We start from the raw sequence: 18129 nt of genomic DNA, 5'->3' as shown, positions 1-18129 counted from the left end.
TCTATGCAACTTTTAGATAAAATTTATATTTTATATAATGCAGACTTGTTTATGATTGGTTAAACTTTTTAAAAGTATTTATTTCTTAATATGCGTGTTTTCACTAAAACATCTTATATTTTAAAACGGAGGGAGTACATTATTAAACCACGACCAGTTGGTCTAGACTAATGGAGCTACCCACCGTGGATGATAAAACTCTCTTTTAGTGCGAATAAATACAATAAAACTGTAACTGACCTTCAAAATGGTTTCGTGGTGTAGTTGGTTATCACGTCAGTCTAACACACTGAAGGTCTCCGGTTCGAACCCGGGCGAAGCCAATTCCCTTTATTTTTTGAATCTCTTCGATTTTTGCTTAATTGCCAAATAAGATAATCATTTTCCTCTCTCTCTCTCTCTCTCTCTCTAATAAAATAATATACACAACTTTTGTTTTCTTTTTCTTTCTACGTTTATTGTTGTATAGTTTTTCAACCAAATCTCTCTCTCTAAAACTCCAATGTCTCACCAGGTATACTCCTAATCCTCTCTTTCTCTTTCGCTCTTTGACACAAAGCACTATATATATAGATTTTTGTAAACTATGTAATGGATGTGATTATGTATAGGAAGAAGGATGGCCATTGGGTCTGAGACCTGTAAATGCAAGGATCGGAGGACTCACAATAGGAACTCAGCATCATCATCATCATGAGCAAGTCTCTGCTGGTTCCATCTCTTTCAGCTCTCTTCTCTCTCCTTCTCCCTCCTCTCACTCTTCCTCCGATCTTGATTCCCAGGTCAGATATATATATATACTTCGCTACCTATACTGTAAATATATGCATAGCTAGCTGCATTACACATATGTATCATATATAGACTATATAATATAGTAAACTATTCACGGGATGGCAGGTTCTTATCTTGGTTGAATCCTTACATATCCCTCTAAAACTTCATATTTTGTTCCCATATCTGGAATGAACTATATTTAGTATACTGATTATATTTTTGCTCGAAAAATTAATAGTTGATTACAGTTTTATCTATGTGTTTTTCTTTTTCTTGCATATATATTAATTGATTAATTGATGAGCCGTTTGAAACTGTCAACGGTTCTTTTTTTCTCCTAAGGGAAACTTAGAAGGAAGATAATGATTATACTTTGACTACTAGTTTGGATCTATCTATTGCATTCAGTCATTCACATTCTCTTTCGTTTAACAAAAAATTAAAATACAATAATAGTACTATTGTTTTTGTTGGTTGAGATGACTTCAGAGCGAACGTGAACCAATTGTGTTCACTTTTAAAGCTGTGATGGTTTTCTCTGAAAAGGGCACGTTTGTCGGAAATTGTTAATTTCTTCAAAATAAAGTTATTTTAATATAATAATGACCAAAGCGTTTTCTCGAATATTTTGTCACCTTTTGTCTTTTGATCACACCGTATTGGAAAGTGAAATCATTAAAAAATTTAGCAATAATCCGTTTAAGAATAACTACGCGATTTCACGCAATTTTTTTTTGTCATTTACATAAATTTGTGGTTTGAGTTCAGCTTTCTGTCATTCTGCCAAATTTATATACTAATTAAAATGTAAGAGGTTCCGTCTTTTGTGCATTTTAGCAAAGAAGTTATGTTTTTTATATCTAATAATTTCGCCATTTTACCATAGTACATTTTAGGTTATAGAATATTTATATATATAAAAAAGATAATTTACTTGCTAGAAAATCCAATGATGATTTTTGTTTGGTTCATTGTCATTGTATATGATAGATAAAGGGATAAAAAAAAAAAAAATGGTACAATCATTTCTTACCAGTTAGCACCATACTTCTCAATTTTAGCATTATCATTAATTTCATAAGCTTAAAATTCTATTTGGTTATAAATCAGATTTTAGTTTATACTTAGTAATCTGTTTTTGGTTAGCACTCACCATCCTAATAAAAATGTCGACCTCTTCTATGAAACCAAAAACTTAACTTTAAAGTTTTTGCATCTATACGCTAAATATAGCATTTTACACATCTCTTATTTTTCAGTCGATGGGATCATTTTTCCGCGATAGGAGCTACACACTAGGAAATCTAATCGGGATATCAAGCTTTCTTGAACTTTCGAGAAGATCAAACCGAACAAGGATAGATCAAACGGCTGCTAGAAACCATCAACACCAGAAGAATCTAAAAACTTACAAGCCATGGATTTTCTCCATATGTTCAAAACTAAGCACAAATGCCACTGTCATTTCCCATAACAGGATTACAAACGAAGAGAATAATAATGGTGGTCGTAACAATGTGCAGTCTCTCGGACATTTTCTCATGGTGGAGAGACGAGCCGTCGGATCAACCACACGGTCCACACCGACAATGTGAATGATAATGAGATGTGTGATATGATATCTCATTTGCTCGTGGTCTAACGTAACAGCTTTTGGTTGTCTTTTGTATGCGACTTTGTTTGTCTTATCTGGGAGGTTGAAAAGATTTTTTCCCTTGCATGAGTTGTATCATCATTATGCATGTGATATGAATACTTGAGTAGAAGGTTATATGAATAACATTTTCTATCTTATGATCTCGGGAAACTTGATTTTACGTCTTTTTATATTTGTGTTGACAAGTTAAATATTACGTTACATATATACATGTAAAGGAAAATATTTTAGTAGTTCATTAAATCACTTTATGGTTTCTGACTCTATGTTCTTTGTAGTTCATACAGATTCATCCTCTCTATTCACTTATTCAGTGTATTATTTATTTTTATTTTTTTTTAATTAAACTAAATTTAAGTATTTGAAAGACCCAAAAATAAACGAAAAACAGTTAAGCTAAATCAAGTATTTGAAAGGCCCAAAAATAAACGAAAACAGTGATTTGTATTAAAAAGAAGCCCATTAAGAGAAAAGTCCAACATTAGAAACTGGGTCGCTTTTACTCCGTGATCTCGCGATGGCCAGGGATAAAATTGGAAATAGAAAAAATTGAAATTGCTAAAACCCTAATAATAATAATCCTCTTTTTATTTTATTTTATTTTAAGAAGACTATAAATTGGTTTCGTCTTCGCTCTCTCACAATCTTCTTCTTCGACTCCCCTTGGCGGCGCACTCAAGAGAGATTCAAACAACTCAGGTGAGTGATCTCAAATCTTACTGTCTTTCGATCAGTGTGGAAGCAGATGCTAGAAATCTAGAAATCTTCACTAGTTGCTAGTACTACTACATCGCGATTTGCTTATAAATCCTTTTTGAGAAATTGAATAGTTCGTAACTAGAATCGATTTTGGAATCTTGAGAGCTTTTGATTGTAGTTTGCATACAAAGTAGATCTGAGGTTTCTTGTTTGTATTTTTTTTTTTTTTTTTTTTTTGTCATTGAATTTGCAAAAGAAAATGGTGGCGACTGGCTTGTTCGTGGGGCTGAACAAAGGACACATTGTTACAAAGCGAGAGCAACCTCCTCGACCTAACAACAGAAAAGGGGTAAATGCTCCTTTTGCTTCTTAAACTCTTTTAGCTCTTTTGTACTTAGTTCCATGTTTAAGTAGAATAGGTCCAGATCATGATTTTTTAGTACAACTTAAGCTCCCTGATTTATTCATTCTATTTTGTTGAGTCTTATAGGAAAACGAAACAATTGGAATCGCTCCTTTCTTTCTACAGATTATTGAATTTGTAGAAAGGGATTAAGTTCTATTGTCTTTATCACAGTATGCTATTGTTGTGTTTTTGATTCTTTGTAGCCTTGTTCAAAATCTGATTTGCCTATGTTACCCTCTTTTCATTTTTGTATTGTTTGTTTTGCTGTAACCTATACCCATTTTACTTGTTGTTATCATTTTCTGATATGAGTATTTGTTTTTGTATTGTGAACAGAAAACAAGCAAAAGGACTCTCTTTATCAGGTCCCTCATCAGGGAAGTTGCGGGTTTTGCTCCTTATGAGAAGAGGATCACTGAGCTTTTGAAGGTCGGTAAAGACAAGAGAGCTCTCAAAGTTGCCAAGAGGAAGTTGGGAACCCACAAGAGAGCCAAGCGAAAGAGAGAGGAGATGTCTAGTGTTCTCCGCAAGATGAGGTATAATTCTATTCTCTTCTTCCATCCTTCAATCTTTTATTATGCATCTATCTAAAAGACTTTGCTCCTTCATAATTGAATGTTTTTCTATTTTGCTGATTTAAACTTGGTTTTTCGTTTTTGTGCAGGTCTGGTGGAGGTGCTGCTGCAACTGAGAAGAAGAAGTGATGCACTAGTGGACTCGCGTTGGTTCAGCGTGGTTTCTCGAATTTTTTGTTTTTAGAATTTTTGCCTAATGTTTCTTTGGATATTTTTGTAGCAAAGATGATTTAATGTTTGAAATGAAACCAATGTCCGATCCAATCAGATTTAGAAACGAACTTTCCTCGACGCCCCATGTTGTAGTCTTTCGTTATTGGGCTTACTTCAAGATTTCAAATTTTCGTTACAATGATGTTTTGCTCTATCGATGTTGATGTGCTTAAAAGTTGGAAGCGTTGGTGATCTTTTTAAGCAGTGAGCTAAGCAAAAACGGTCCACGAAGCTATTATGTTAATCTGATATATGTAATACTGATATGTGACGATTTGTTAGGCGTGTGTTTTCTTAAGGACCAAGCAACTTTTTATGGGCAGTCATCATCATCCGTCACAATCATCTCTTATATCGGCCACTATGGCCGATTTTTTTTTTTTAAAAAAATTATTTGGGTAAAAAGTTAAATATAGACTGATGTAAGTCGGGACGAAATTATTATCCTTATAACAAGAAAAAAGAAACATATGAACGTTTATGGATATGCATTGGTACACATACGTGTGTTAAATGTGGTTCTTAGTTATTGGTCAAGTTAAAAAGGATAGCAGCAACTTGAGGTGGCATGGCTTGTGTTATTAAAGGAAATCAAATTGTTGTACAAATTTGAAAATGATTGGTGCTTGTACCAATCACATAGCACCAGTGTTCAAGAAAGCGGTCTAGGTGGCCGTCTAGGCGCTAAGCGCTCAGCAGACGCCTAGATGACCGCTTAAACCGCTTAAAAATATATTAATTTAATTTTAATATATATTTATGATTTTTAACTACATATATTTAATTTATTAAGTTTTATATATGTATATGTAATTATAAATGTTTAATAGTTGTTAATATAACTTAAATAAATGTATTTTTCTTACTTTTGTTTATAATTTATATTTTTTTTATTTTTCTAACATATATTTGTATATAATTTTATATATATAATGTTTTATGTTGTAAACGCCTAAACCGTCTAAAAACTGTCTAGGCTCCGATTAGGCATTTTAAGCGCTAGGCACTGGATCACCGCCCAGATACCGCCTAGCGATTTCTTAAACATTACATAGCACATATATGTAAATCCATTGTGACGTCAGATATGTGACAAATTGTACGTAAAGGTGGTGAATAACCTAAGGCCCCGCCTTGATTGTGGGCAACGATTGGGACAAGTGAACAAAAAGAAAAGAAAACTTCTTTTACCAGTAGCTGACAAAGATGATATGTGTATATCTATGAAGAAAGAAACAAAATCTACGGTTAGTTTATGATTCCTTTACATCCTAAAATTTAAGATCCATGAAACTATTGAACTCCGATAATTTGGATCTAACTGTCCACATTAATATTGGTCAACGAAAATTTAGGCTGGCTTAACAATAGGGCTTGCAGACTTTATACTTTGATATGTGGGTTGCCTTGAAACCATATTTTTGAAAGAAAATTAATTTAAATTAAATACGAAATTAATGTATTTAACTATATTTGTTACTAGTAATAGTTTATATCGATAATCATAATTAGACTCAACAAAAAAAAAATGGAGCTAATTAATTAGCGGGAGATTGTCAATGGTAATGATAAGAGTAGGCATAGGAGTTGCATAACGTTGTTAAGGAAATCGTCGACAAATTTACTTAGCCATATCAAAAAGGTCCAGAGTTGAGGGACCCCTCATTGTTTTTTTTTTGGGTTTGGCCAAAATTTATAATGAAGGGAATTATATAAATAAAATTTTGGCAAAGACTAGCTAGAGAGTGGGCACACTCTTGGTTAGAATATTTCATAGGACAACTAAATATCCAACACATGTACTATATATAGAATATAGGTCATAGTCTAGATATATTCATATAATTGAATATTTGAATCATTTCGATCCTGTATTACTACTACTAAGCAGAATGACATATAGACCGCAATTAGTTTTGAAGATTTACCAATCTTACAATAATACTATAAAATTAGAGAATTTTAAGGAAGAAAATAATATATTTCAGTGATCATATATCATTCCATTCGTACAACAATTATTCTTGCACAGACTTCGGTATATAGTTCTTCTATATAGTACCACTACCAATTGGAGTCTGAAGTCCAAGTACCACAACACTACACTGACACTATTAACGAGTAAACAAAGATCAGTCAAGCGAAGGAACTAGTCTCAGAAAAGTAAAAGCTGCGAAGTTACTGTAAAGAGAGAATGAGATTAATGATCTTCGCAGAAAACTATACATGGAGGCATCTTTTTGCATACATTTGGCTAGTGCATATAATAGAAGACTATATTATACGTACTTATATAAACGCAAACTGTATAAGTACATACGAATATAGCATACTTGTTTATACATTCATGTGTATGTTTTGTCCTTATATGTATAGATCCGGCTTGGGTTTTTGGGTCAAGAAGGTTCCATGCTCTAGACTTATAGTGACAAATAATTTTTATAGTTAAAAATATAAATGTTATATTGTTCTTATATCAAAATTACCACCAAACAACTTTAAACGTGGAAGTCTCGCATATATGTGTGTATCATCTTTTTCCACGTGACGTTAATATGAAATTTTCTTTTATCATCAACAAATATTTACTTATAAGTTATAATATCCCAATTTGGAAAAACATTGTTCAGATTCGCTGGTCCGCCTTGAAGGACTGGTTTGTACCATTTTACTACCTATGCTATGACAATTGAGTCATAGCCTATGACCGAATCTAAGACTTGGATACGAATAGAATTATTTATAATATACGAGTACACGACCATGAAGAGAAAAATGGAAATAACTCCAACCATTCGTTCTCTTGTCCTATGATTGGCCCGTACTAAGAATTTGTTGAATTTATGATCGAGACATATATATATCCTTCCTCGTGAATTTGAAGCATTACTTTGCCGATATATATATTTTTAATATCAACGGACTTGCAATTAAATAATCAAGTTGTATATATTTACTAATTTTTTTTTGGTGAAGATTCTAGATATCATGGAATGGTAAAATTTGTGGTTAAAATTCAACAGTACTAATATCACCAATTTTAAAGAAATAAAAAATAAAATAAAAATAAAAATTTGGTGATGTGGAATCAGAAGTACCGAGTTTAGTTGTCAGTCACATGTAAGGGGAAAAAAATCAGAAGTACAGAGGTTTTGGGATTTTGTAGTGAATTTGTTTTTGTTCTTTTGGGGAGGCTCGAATTCTCATGCGCGTGCATCGAGGCGCGTGTATTTTCAAGATCGAATCTCTCGGTTCTTGTGCGTGGCTCCCACCTCTCCTGACGCACCGTTACTTTTGTCGCCTAGTGGTCCGTGACGGTCACGAGCCTCTTGCTCTCTCCCTAGGCGCGTCGTTTTTCTTGCTCCTTTGTTCCGACATTGATTCGGTCGTCGTTAGATTTCAGTCTCCTTTTACTATTTGTTTATCTGAAAATTATTTTAAATAAATATCTCTCTTTCAAAATACAGTAAAATTTCTATAAATTAATAATGTTGGGACCATGACATTTTATTAATTTATAATGATATTAATTTATCTATAAATTAATAATTATTATTTTATAGTATAAATTAATAATTATTAATTTATAGGTATATTTTTAATTGTTTAATTTTTAAAAAATTATGAATTGAGACAATTTTTGCAAAATAAGATTAGAATTTTGGATGTTGTAAATTTTATGGTATTGGAATTAAATTTGAAATAATTAAAAAATATTATTGACAATGAATTACAAATATTATAGATAAATTCACTTATACACATGACATAAATATTCAAATTTATGAATAAGAATATCAATTATCGTATTTTAATAGTCTATCAAACTATCAAAATGTAAATGTTGCATATTTAGAAATTGAAAACTTTAAATATTTTAGCTGTTTTATGAAATGTTATAGAATATTTTATATTATTATAGTTTGAAGATACAAATATAACAATTATTTTATAGATATGAGGTTTAAGGGAAACATACTTTACTATATCAGCATATACATATATATATATATATTTACATCATTATTAATTTATGATATTATTGGGACCATATTTTACATGGAGATTTCATAAAAATTATTATCTTATTATCTTATCGAATTTTGTTATTTTTTACACTGTCCCGACTTGGGACTAGCAAAATTTATTAATTTATAGTGCTTATTAATTTATAGAGTATTAATTTATAGAGGTTTTACTGTATTAGATGTTTTAGAGAAGTTTTTTTATAATATAGGATATTTTTAATTTTTTAATACAATTTGTATATTAGTTTAGTATTTTATATTATGCAGTATTATTTCTGATTGGTTGAACTTGTTAAAAGTAAAAACTTCTTAATCTACATGCTTTAGTTAAAATATTTTATATTTTGAAACAGAAGGAGTATATTTTTTTGTTTGTAGTACTGTTTTTTTGTTGTTGTTGTTCATACTAGTAGTAGCTAATTACATTCTATAATGTTTTCAAATCTTCATCAACATCAAACCTAAACTCAATTCAGACAATCACCAAGATTTGTCTTCTAGTTGGTAAAGCACCATTCCTCTAAACTAACTGTTGATAACAAATAAATTCCATATTAGTTTAACACTTTGACTCATGTGGTACTCAACTAATAACAATCTTCATTATTAAAAAGTGAAAAACCAAATAATTTATCATTTGTTATCCTCGCCATATACAAGTTGTTGTTTTTTTGTCGACTCATCTTATCTCGTCGTTTTCGAAACCGATCATATGCATTATCGACGATCATGCATGCATTGCGCAAAATTAATCTATTGATATATTTGGTAGGGCGGGTTGATCTCCACTATATATGTACGCCGTATATTTAATTTATACATAAACACACTAGAAAATAAATATTATCTTTACTATGAAATATTTTATAGTTATTACGGTATTGATAGTTTGAATAAACAAAGACTGGGCAACAAGACAATACTTCTCGGGGGTCACAAAGAACGTTCCTTTGCAGAGCATAACGAAATCATTGTCCCTTGATTACTTCCAGTCTTTTGCACTTATATATCATTATATAATCACTATGCTTGATACAAGTACTATATGGTAATACCGTTGCTATATGTCATATATATATATATTTGACTCCTATTTAATTTTTTATTTACCACTAAAAAATATATTCAAGATATGTAAATCATCACATGTTTTTAAAACAGTGTTATATATGTCAATATATATTTTTGCTTGTACTAATTGTTACAAAATCGTATGTGATGATTAAGCTCATGATATGGAACAAAATAGAAAAACACTCAACAGTTGAAAATCATTTTTGTAGTAATGCGTGTTAGATTGCAGTTTTAGTTCAAAAAAACTACGCATTCGAGTATACGTAGTTAGATGTTCAAATAGTTAGCTTGTAGATAAAGTCTCAAATAGATTCTTCTTTGCTTTACATCAAAATCATCAAAAAGTCTAATTAAAGTATTCCGTAAAAGACTCTATAATTTTAAAAATGGAATAATCAGAAAACTATGCGGAATTTGGACCGATTTCATAAACTCGTAAAGATATAATTTAGAGTCTTTTTCATTTGTTTATAAGATTTTAGACTCAAAAGGTCTCCACAATACTTGGTAATGACATAGTTCATAACTTCATATACGGCTTAAAAGGAAACATAAAAATTCTTACAAGTCACCTGTACTAGAATTCCTATTAATGCGCACAACCCTATCAATATTCTTGTGATGACTAAGTTTATCGTACTGAATATGTTTTTTTGTATTATCGTGAACTACATTTGCGACCTGAAATTTACGTACACCAACTTTAACTTCCATTTTAGTTTCGATACATTTTAATTAATTAACTAAATAAATGTGTCATACTTTGTCATGGTTATACTTAATAAATATTATGTCTAAAGTCCAACAAAAAAATGCATTCTTGATATTATCCCTTCTCGTAGCTACTGATATGAATCATGTCATGGTTATATATAACTGCTGCTACAGAATTTCTTTGTTTTATGTGCTGCATTGGAGTTGATTATGTATAAAACCCCATTCAGTATTATAAATAAGTAAAATATATTATTAGAACATACTACACGCATGTATGAGATTATATCTTCATACTAAAACATGAAAAATAAAATTTGCAATAGAAAAACCCTAATTTAAACCTAAGAACACCAACCAAGATAATCCAACAAAAAAAAAAGGGACGACAAAAAACAAAAACCTAGTAGATCGATTGATGTACTAACTTCAAACCAAGTACATAAGATCATACTACACCCAATAAGAAATTAATAAGAGCATCATCATCATCACAATAGATTCCTCAGAGAGATGAGTAACTGATTATATATTACTAGTAGAAGAAGAACTGAAATTATTAGAGACGTCACTCCACGAACTAGTTGCCGTGGATGCTGCAGCAGCGCCATGAATATTCCAAAGCTGTTGTTCGTTTCCAAAAAGCTGTCTAGACAAGTTGAGTTGATTGTTACTATCCTCCGTTTTCACTGAAGCTAATTGCGAGGCGGTGGCTGTAACCATAGCTGATGAAGCAGAAGACGAAGAGGAGATAAGGTTATGGAAAATGTTCTTAGGTCGGTACTGACCCGACCCGGTAACTAAACCGTAACCCCGATTTTGCTGCTCCATTTGCTGTTGATGATCAAACGGGTCTAAACCACCTAAAGGAAGTTGGTTTGTTGCTGGGAATCTCCACTGGTCAAAACCGGTCAAAAGAGCCGCCGCTCCTCCGCTTCCGCCGTTGCTTCCACCGCCTATATGGTAAGAAGGAGCTGACACGGCACCGTATTGTAAGGTGAAGTTGTCAGTGAAGTCTAGAGGAGGCATGAGCTTGAGAGGAGGCAAAGATGATCCAAGTCCAAGTATGTTGTTGTTGTTATGATCATGTCCGGGGATTAGTCCTGCGTTGTACGAAGACAGCAACGAGCTCAGAGACGATGAAGAAGACGGTGGTCCCATCTGATTGTTAGCCATGGCTCGGTGGTGGTATTGTTCGTTGCTTGTGGTGCTGTCTTGTGACTTGCTATTACCGCTACTGCTGCTACCGCCACCTCCACCGCTGCTGTTTTTGGTTCTTTTGTTTCTACGGCAACCGCCACCGACGGGAACGCTCCTTAGAGCACCGCCACGTGTCCAGTAACGACGGCATGATTTGCAGAAGTGGCGAGGTTGAGTGAGACTGTAGTTGTTGAAGTAACAGAATTTGGTGTTGGTTGAGTCACATCTTGGACACTTCAAGGCAGTTTCAGGCAGTGGTATGTTGGCTAGCCTTGCCCTTTCCGCCATCGAACCTGGCCGGATTAACCCACCAGGTCCATCGGGACCACCGGCTCCACCGTTACCGTTGTTGTGGTGAAGCTGTGGAGGCGTTTGTTGTTGTTGCGGTGGGAGGGGATGGTGAGGGAGAAACTGCTGGTTGATGTTGTTTCCCGTGAATCCAACGGTGGTTGTGATTGGTTGATGCTAAAGAGAGCAAGAAATGATTCAAAAACAACGCAAAAAATTTTTAGAATTTGTGAAAAAAATTAATAAACAAGGGAAAGAAAGAATTAATTTTATGAGTATATTCAAATTCAACCACAAATATACAAAGATTAAAAGTGACAAAAGGAACAAGAATATTATTATCCTCTTTTCTTGTTTGTTTAATCTTCTCTTTATGTCATTAAAAAAGAATGATTCTTGAGTACCCTCGTAAATTATAAAACCACCAAACCCAACAAAACGCATTAAGAAAAAAAAGAAGAAGAGACCGGATCAAGAACTTACTTGTTGTTGCCAGTTTGACGAATCAGGATAAGTAGGAAATGAAGAAAAAACCATCTTTGATCTTTCTTCTTGGATGATATTTCTCTCTTTAGTTTTTTTTTTAATGGTTTTGTTTTTGAGCAAAAAAAGGAATTAAAGCTTTTTGTTTTGGTGAAGGCTTATATGAGAGAAAAGAAGAGGAGAGGAGAGCTTAGAGAAAGATAGAGAGAGAAGGCAAAGGTAAAGGAAGAACCTTTATTCATATATATACATACCCACATATATATAGAGGAATATGTTTGAATAATATATTAATTATTTATAGATGAATAAAAAATATAAGATTTGAGTGTGTCCACAGTGTTATTGCAAGGCTCTTTTTGTTTTATATATTATATACAAATTTGCTTAGGGTTTTGGGAAGGTGGAGGAGAGAGTGAGTGTGTTCAATTGCTTAACTCATAAGTTTCTTTCTGATTCTCTCTTTCTGTCAATACTGCTACTTCTGTACTGTGTGTGCTAATTATATATATATATATATATATATGTATATATTCAAAAAGTACTAAGCTTGACTGGTTGTGTTTTTCAAAAATCAAAAGTCGGTAAAACTCATAACAATTTATTAATTTAATTTTAAAAACATAAAAAGATACCACTAAGAATGATAATATATTGATGTTTGTCATGAACTTTAGAAACATTTTATTACCGTGCAAAATATCAAATACAAAATAAATGATAAACGTACGTAAGAGTTGGGTCTAGGTGAAGTTAGTATTCAAGAAAAATCTGCAATTGTTATATCTTCGTTCCTGTATAAGAAAATTAGAGCTGACACTAGCTAGTGCTTTATATATGGATTATATCAGCTAAATTTTTCATTAAGTAAAATAAATGATGTTATTTTATGTTTTGGATCCGGCACTGCAGCTAAGTTATATATGCATTTAACTGTGTTATATTACGTGTTTATACCTCAGCTTTAATTAATTAAGTAATTAAACACTTATCTTGATTAATATCACTAAATAAATTAGTGATATCGGGATGATTTTGTAGATTTCGAAATGTGTAGATTTACTGAAAAAGGATAAACAAAATGTGAAATATAAAGTCAAACATAATAACTGACGCATAATGAAAAATAAAAAGATAAAAACGTAAATCATATCAGGAAGTTAACCGTCAGCCAACAAACTTGAAAACAAATGAAACCAAGCTAGAACAGAAATATCAACGAAAATGATTGATCACAATTTCACATACTTCACGATGAATCTTAACAAGATATATAAGGTTCCCCTTCTTTCAAAATACGAATTAAACATAAAAGAGAGGTTGGACTAAATGGAACAACACTACGTAATATATTATAAAAATGATTAAAAATTGTTAGAGATGAGTAGATTAAGTACTGAGTTGGTAGACTAAAAATAATTTAAATGTATATAAAGTAAATTAATTAAAACAGTCCAACATTCTTCCGAAGTGTCCCCAACTTGTTTTGCTTTTCTTTCCCTCGAACCGCCGCGATGTCTCTTTTTTCTTTTGCATGGGAATTGGAATTTTAGATTTTTTTTGTAGTACACGCGCGTAAATTGAACAGCTAAACTAACTATAGATCGCCTAACGTTATTTCGGGAACCGGACCTAACCGGAAACTAAAATTGTTCAGTATTTTAGTTACATACAGTACAGTAAACCAGATAGCCAATCGGTTTAATTCGGCTACGTTCGGTTTAATTCAATAATCTCATATAAAAGTAAACCGACTCGGTTTCTGATATTACACGAAAGTTCCAATAAAAAGGAAAATTGGATAAACAAACATTTGTTGGCCTATGAATTTGTCATTTTACAGTCTCTCCCAGTTGAACATTAAACCAGATGTATAATTTTATAGTATACCAATTAGATCATCACTTGCTCTTCTTCTTCTTCTTCTTCTTGGAGACTTTGGGAATAGAATCTCAGTTTTCTTGGTCAGCGAGTATCAATGGATCCCGAGTTCCAGCAAACCGGGCCTGAGGTTCCAGAAGCAATGCAAGAACTGGAGGAAGAATGAGCAGAGCTGTGTTGAGATTGCTGCTGTGTAGATGAAGAAGAAGAAACTCTGTTTTGTTGTTGCTTTTGTTCTTGCATCAGTTTCAAAATGTAAGCATCGTCATGCACCGAGAAAGGTGTGCTGCTCACAACAAAGTCAAGGGGAAAGAAAAAAAGAGAAGATTTCAATTCCGGATTTAAGACATGACAAACCTGATTTTGATTTTGATTTTGAAAAGAAATGTTGTTTACTACCTATTGAAGTCGAGGTGTACAAGTTGCATATCTTCAGAAATCTCGATTTCCACTACTGCGTGAGGATTTGTCTATAGAGAGATTTTGAGATGGAGACAGATAAAGATATCGAAAACATGAAAAAGAAACTAAGGAAGACAAGAGACTAAACATGAAACTAAGGAAGACAAGGGATTCAAAGTACCTCAAGTAGAATGAATGGTAAAGTAAATCCTTCTGCTGGGCCTTGAGTCTTCACAACCATCTCCTGATTTCTCGACATAAGACTTTCAAGACTTGAGACCTGAAGACGACAGGATTTGGGACAGCATATAAACAAAACGTAGAAAGACCATTATCATTTCATTAAGACAACATCAAATGATTCAAACACGAAGTACATATGTGGTTACTACAAAATGCTAAATTCAAAGTAAATAGATGCTTACAAATTCTAGAATACCTGCCAAATCAACAATTTTTCTCATATCTAGCAATGCGTAACAAGACTTTGAATTGTAAGCCTTGCATAAAGATTTCCATCAACATTTAAAAAAGAACGAAAGAGAATCACCTTTTCTCTCAACTCTTTAAGAAAAGCAGCCTTCTTTTGCACACTATTCATTACTTTATTCCGATCCATCTGCAATACGAGCATCCGATATCCAAAACGAATAGTAAATAAGACGATCAAGAGAGCAATAAAACAGAAGAAAATCCAAAAGGGCAAGCTTGGAAGCTGAACCTTGACTTCTTCCACATCCTTTTTGCAGGTAATAGGAAGTCCTTTCCACCGGATTTCCTTTTTATCCCTGGCGATAATATCCAAGGCCATGAACACATTGAGTGCATCATAGACTCTCCGCCTTATGTTCTTCTCATTATACTAATTGAACAATAAGAGAATGCTGTTATAACTAACTTTTGTAATTTCAATAACTCAAGACAGATAAATATCAGCTTGCCATCTCGCAATACCTCATTTTCATTCAAAGGCTTCTCAGCGTTTTGCTTGATTGTGGCAAAATCTGAAATGATCTCGTCCGCAACCTGAAATCACAAGAGCCACAGTCTCAAACATAGTTATCTACATTTTCTAACACAATGTCGCTATAGAAGAGCAAAGCTTCTTGAAGTGAATACTTAGAAGATCAATTGTAATGCATACTAAAATGAAAACTTTCAAGACCAAAACAAATCTTTAGCTAATTCAATGGAGAAAGAGAGTTTTACCTCTTTGTATGTAGTTATCTTCTTGGCTTCCAACTTCTGACAAACTGAGTAAAATCCACATGAAAGTGAAGTCGATCAAAACCACATTCAACTCACCAATACAATACTTAAAGGTGCTTTTTTTTTTTGCAGTAAAGGAAAGAGAGAAATCAACTGACCCATAACACTGAATTGACGAAGCCCACCTCCAGCAGTTCTTGATTGCCCTTTCTTCTCTGATCTTTTTACACCACAAGACAGATCCAATCAAAGACATTATATATAAGCTCAAACTCAAAAAAAAAAGAAACTTGTGGGTTGAGTATAAGTAGAAATAATAATAGAGACTGACCCAATTTCAGAATCATCATCAACAATCAACTTCCTTCTAACAGGAGTTTTCTCCAAGCTCACTGAAGGATGTTGTCTCTGCTTCTCTGGTGTCACAAACAATTCCATCTCCATACTCATAATCTACTACACAAATCCACCTTCTCCTCCTTCTGCACACATTATTTTTTTTAAACAATTAATTTCATATTAGCTCTTCTTGACTCAAATCAATTGTTGACTAAAAAAACCCTAAATTTGATTTATCATCTGTGCAGCTCCAATTTCAAACCCAACAATCAGAAAAAAAAAAAGCTAAAACAAAAATTATGAAATGGGAATCATCAACCAGTTCGATGAGATCTACCGTATAACCCTAGTGGTGGTACACAGAGATATAAAACCCAAAGCTAGAAATCTGTTCAAAAGACGGAATCAGTATCGAAGACGAACCACCACACAGTGATCCTCCAATGACGGAGAATAAAAAAAAAAAAAAAAAGAGAGAAGATGAGATTTGCTGCTAGGGTTTTTATTTTAGTTATGATTACTCTTATGCGAACAAGAGAAGAAACAAATCGGAGATGAAATTACTGAGCGAGAGTTCCCGCTATAAACAACAACAACAACACACACTGTTCTCCATAGCAGCCCATCTCCTCAAAAGCCATAAGCCTCAACAAAAATGCACACACACGCACTCTCTGTGTTCGAACCCAACCGCAACGGCGTCATCTTTTCGCTCTTTCGCGGGGATTTAAATGGGCCTTCATTACCCATTGGGCTTATATGCTTTAAAACCAAGACACGTATAAATAATAAAATTCTATCTGTCTGTCTCTGACGTTGATAATTGTGTATGTATTCGATCCAATTGTTATTAAAACAAAAAAACAAAATAATAATATTAAGTTCACTGAATCTTGAAAAAAATGTTTGGTACGTTTGCATTTCGGTTATTATTGACTAACATTATCGCTTATAAAGTTTTTTTTTTTTAGTTTTTCTTCTTATAAGACATGGTCCGTATCATCAACTTGTAACTATAAAAAAATAATCTTTTCCCCCAAGATGCATATAGTTCACACACGTTAGTGCTTCAACGTGTGAGATAGTTGCGTTGCATTGTAATCAAAGAAAATAGTCAGTCCTTTTTTCTTATTTATATTAGATATAAAAAAAATATTGAAATAAATAGTTATGAAGAATTTTGGAGCGATATTTTTGGATTTATCTATGTCATTTTCGTGCATTTATATGAAATGGTCGCTTAAATCTGCATGTTAACGCAATAACTGTAGTACTTTTGGGTTAAACTGTTGTTATTTGAATTGTTAATCAACTAAAAAGTTCGACAATTTTTTTAAAATGGATATATTATGAAATCTACCACCACTTGGCACTTGCCACTTGTTCTCTATCGTTGGTGGTTGAGTTTGCATTTTGTTCTCTACGAATATTTTTGTAATAGTTAAGACTTAAGACCGAGTATGTAGAAACCTTTTAATTCAGTGATTGACCAAGTCCTTTTACATTAGGTTTTGGGTTCAATTTCAAAGATTATGAATCATCACAGATCTTTTCACCAAAACATTTTTTTTTTAATATTATAGAACGTCTGACGTCTAACCGTAAATTGATTTGCATTAACTCTCAACCAATCTGAATCTAAACTCCACAAAACCAGGAGTCAAGACCACAAAAACCTATCATACCGGTCTGGAGTCTCGACTAATCTCAGTCCATCATAATGATATCTATCAATACTAATCACAACTATGTACTATCACAAGATGTTATAACAGTATATCTTCAAATTTGATTTGTTTACTTTGATGTTACTGTGTGTTGTCAGGCACACACATAGATAAACTTTTTAAATATATATAGTCATTATAGTCTTATAGACTAATAAGTAGTGTGATTTATTTAAATGTTTCTTTGCTGTTTGTTTATCTGTCGTTGTTTTTGGAGATGAAAGGTGGCAACTCCCAATATCTTTTGGGGGTCATCTTCGATGTCCTCTCAGATCTCAATTATTGAGTTTTTAAAAGTCATGTTTGATTCTTTCTACTCTTTTTGGTTTCATTATATATATTTTTTTTTTAAAAAATTTTTTTGTCAACTTCCGTTCACATCTAATATAGTATTATTCTCTAAATGTTCAAGGTGTCCCTTGAGAACCCGAACATGCGATAAACAAAATTATATTAC

General features: G+C 32.7%; 4 protein-coding genes and 1 non-coding gene across 10 annotated transcripts; 3 read left to right on the top strand and 2 right to left on the bottom strand.

Annotated features, from left to right (window-relative positions):
- The first annotated feature begins 249 nt into the window (after nucleotides 1-249).
- Nucleotides 250-323, top strand: TRNAV-AAC (transfer RNA valine (anticodon AAC)). Its single transcript has one exon. It is a non-coding gene; the product is annotated as a tRNA-Val (tRNA).
- A 73-nt stretch (nucleotides 324-396) lies between these two features.
- On the top strand, nucleotides 397-2584 carry LOC104708904 (uncharacterized). The gene is made up of 3 exons (XM_010425561.2): nucleotides 397-514; nucleotides 612-782; nucleotides 2037-2584. Exons 1-3 carry the CDS (start codon nucleotides 503-505, stop codon nucleotides 2370-2372), a joined length of 519 nt encoding a protein of 172 aa, XP_010423863.2. The 5' UTR covers nucleotides 397-502; the 3' UTR covers nucleotides 2373-2584.
- A 374-nt stretch (nucleotides 2585-2958) lies between these two features.
- LOC104708903 (large ribosomal subunit protein eL36x) lies at nucleotides 2959-4378 on the top strand. Its single transcript, XM_010425560.3, has 4 exons — nucleotides 2959-3133; nucleotides 3390-3482; nucleotides 3876-4075; nucleotides 4204-4378. Exons 2-4 carry the CDS (start codon nucleotides 3393-3395, stop codon nucleotides 4241-4243), a joined length of 330 nt encoding a protein of 109 aa, XP_010423862.1. The 5' UTR covers nucleotides 2959-3133; nucleotides 3390-3392; the 3' UTR covers nucleotides 4244-4378.
- A 5976-nt stretch (nucleotides 4379-10354) lies between these two features.
- On the bottom strand, nucleotides 10355-12354 carry LOC104708902 (dof zinc finger protein DOF5.1-like). Its single transcript, XM_010425559.2, has 2 exons — nucleotides 12115-12354; nucleotides 10355-11808 (listed from the first exon to the last, which is right to left on the bottom strand). Exons 1-2 carry the CDS (start codon nucleotides 12166-12168, stop codon nucleotides 10669-10671), a joined length of 1194 nt encoding a protein of 397 aa, XP_010423861.2. The 5' UTR covers nucleotides 12169-12354; the 3' UTR covers nucleotides 10355-10668.
- A 1480-nt stretch (nucleotides 12355-13834) lies between these two features.
- On the bottom strand, nucleotides 13835-16702 carry LOC104708901 (transcription factor-like protein DPA). Of its 6 annotated transcripts, none has more exons than XM_010425558.3 (11): nucleotides 16467-16645; nucleotides 16283-16333; nucleotides 15938-16088; nucleotides 15765-15826; nucleotides 15607-15650; nucleotides 15352-15423; nucleotides 15119-15259; nucleotides 14948-15016; nucleotides 14579-14677; nucleotides 14395-14465; nucleotides 13835-14281 (listed from the first exon to the last, which is right to left on the bottom strand). In XM_010425558.3, the coding sequence occupies exons 3-11, from the start codon at nucleotides 16054-16056 to the stop codon at nucleotides 14080-14082; spliced, it is 879 nt and encodes a 292-aa protein (XP_010423860.1). In that variant the 5' UTR covers nucleotides 16057-16088; nucleotides 16283-16333; nucleotides 16467-16645; the 3' UTR covers nucleotides 13835-14079. The 6 variants fall into 6 exon arrangements, with proteins under 6 accessions (XP_010423860.1, XP_087317079.1, XP_087317078.1 ...); XM_087460953.1 differs by having other exon boundaries at nucleotides 16510-16637; XM_087460952.1 differs by having other exon boundaries at nucleotides 16283-16702.
- Between the last annotated feature and the right edge of the window lie 1427 nt (nucleotides 16703-18129).

Source organism: Camelina sativa, chromosome 8, assembly GCF_030686135.1.
Source record: "Camelina sativa cultivar CO46 ecotype springtype chromosome 8, ASM3068613v1".
Classification (NCBI taxonomy): domain Eukaryota; kingdom Viridiplantae; phylum Streptophyta; class Magnoliopsida; order Brassicales; family Brassicaceae; genus Camelina; species Camelina sativa.
This window is presented reverse-complemented; position numbering and strand designations above follow the sequence as displayed.

Bases quoted from the DNA above. Each gene is read 5' to 3' on its own strand.
- LOC104708904 (XM_010425561.2), top strand. The intron at 783-2,036 runs GTCAGATATATA...CTTATTTTTCAG, and splicing joins CCTCCGATCTTGATTCCCAG to TCGATGGGATCATTTTTCCG.
- LOC104708903 (XM_010425560.3), top strand. From the start codon at position 3,393: ATGGTGGCGACTGGCTTGTTCGTGGGGCTGAACAAAGGACACATTGTT. The intron at 3,483-3,875 runs GTAAATGCTCCT...TATTGTGAACAG, and splicing joins GACCTAACAACAGAAAAGGG to AAAACAAGCAAAAGGACTCT. The intron at 4,076-4,203 runs GTATAATTCTAT...GTTTTTGTGCAG, and splicing joins AGTGTTCTCCGCAAGATGAG to GTCTGGTGGAGGTGCTGCTG.
- LOC104708902 (XM_010425559.2), bottom strand. From the start codon at position 12,168: ATGGTTTTTTCTTCATTTCCTACTTATCCTGATTCGTCAAACTGGCAA. The intron at 11,809-12,114 runs GTAAGTTCTTGA...TGCTCTCTTTAG, and splicing joins CGTCAAACTGGCAACAACAA to CATCAACCAATCACAACCAC.
- LOC104708901 (XM_087460952.1), bottom strand. From the start codon at position 16,056: ATGAGTATGGAGATGGAATTGTTTGTGACACCAGAGAAGCAGAGACAA. The intron at 15,827-15,937 runs GTCAGTCTCTAT...TGGTGTAAAAAG, and splicing joins GATGATGATTCTGAAATTGG to ATCAGAGAAGAAAGGGCAAT. The intron at 15,017-15,118 runs GTTCAGCTTCCA...CTCGTATTGCAG, and splicing joins AGGATGTGGAAGAAGTCAAG to ATGGATCGGAATAAAGTAAT.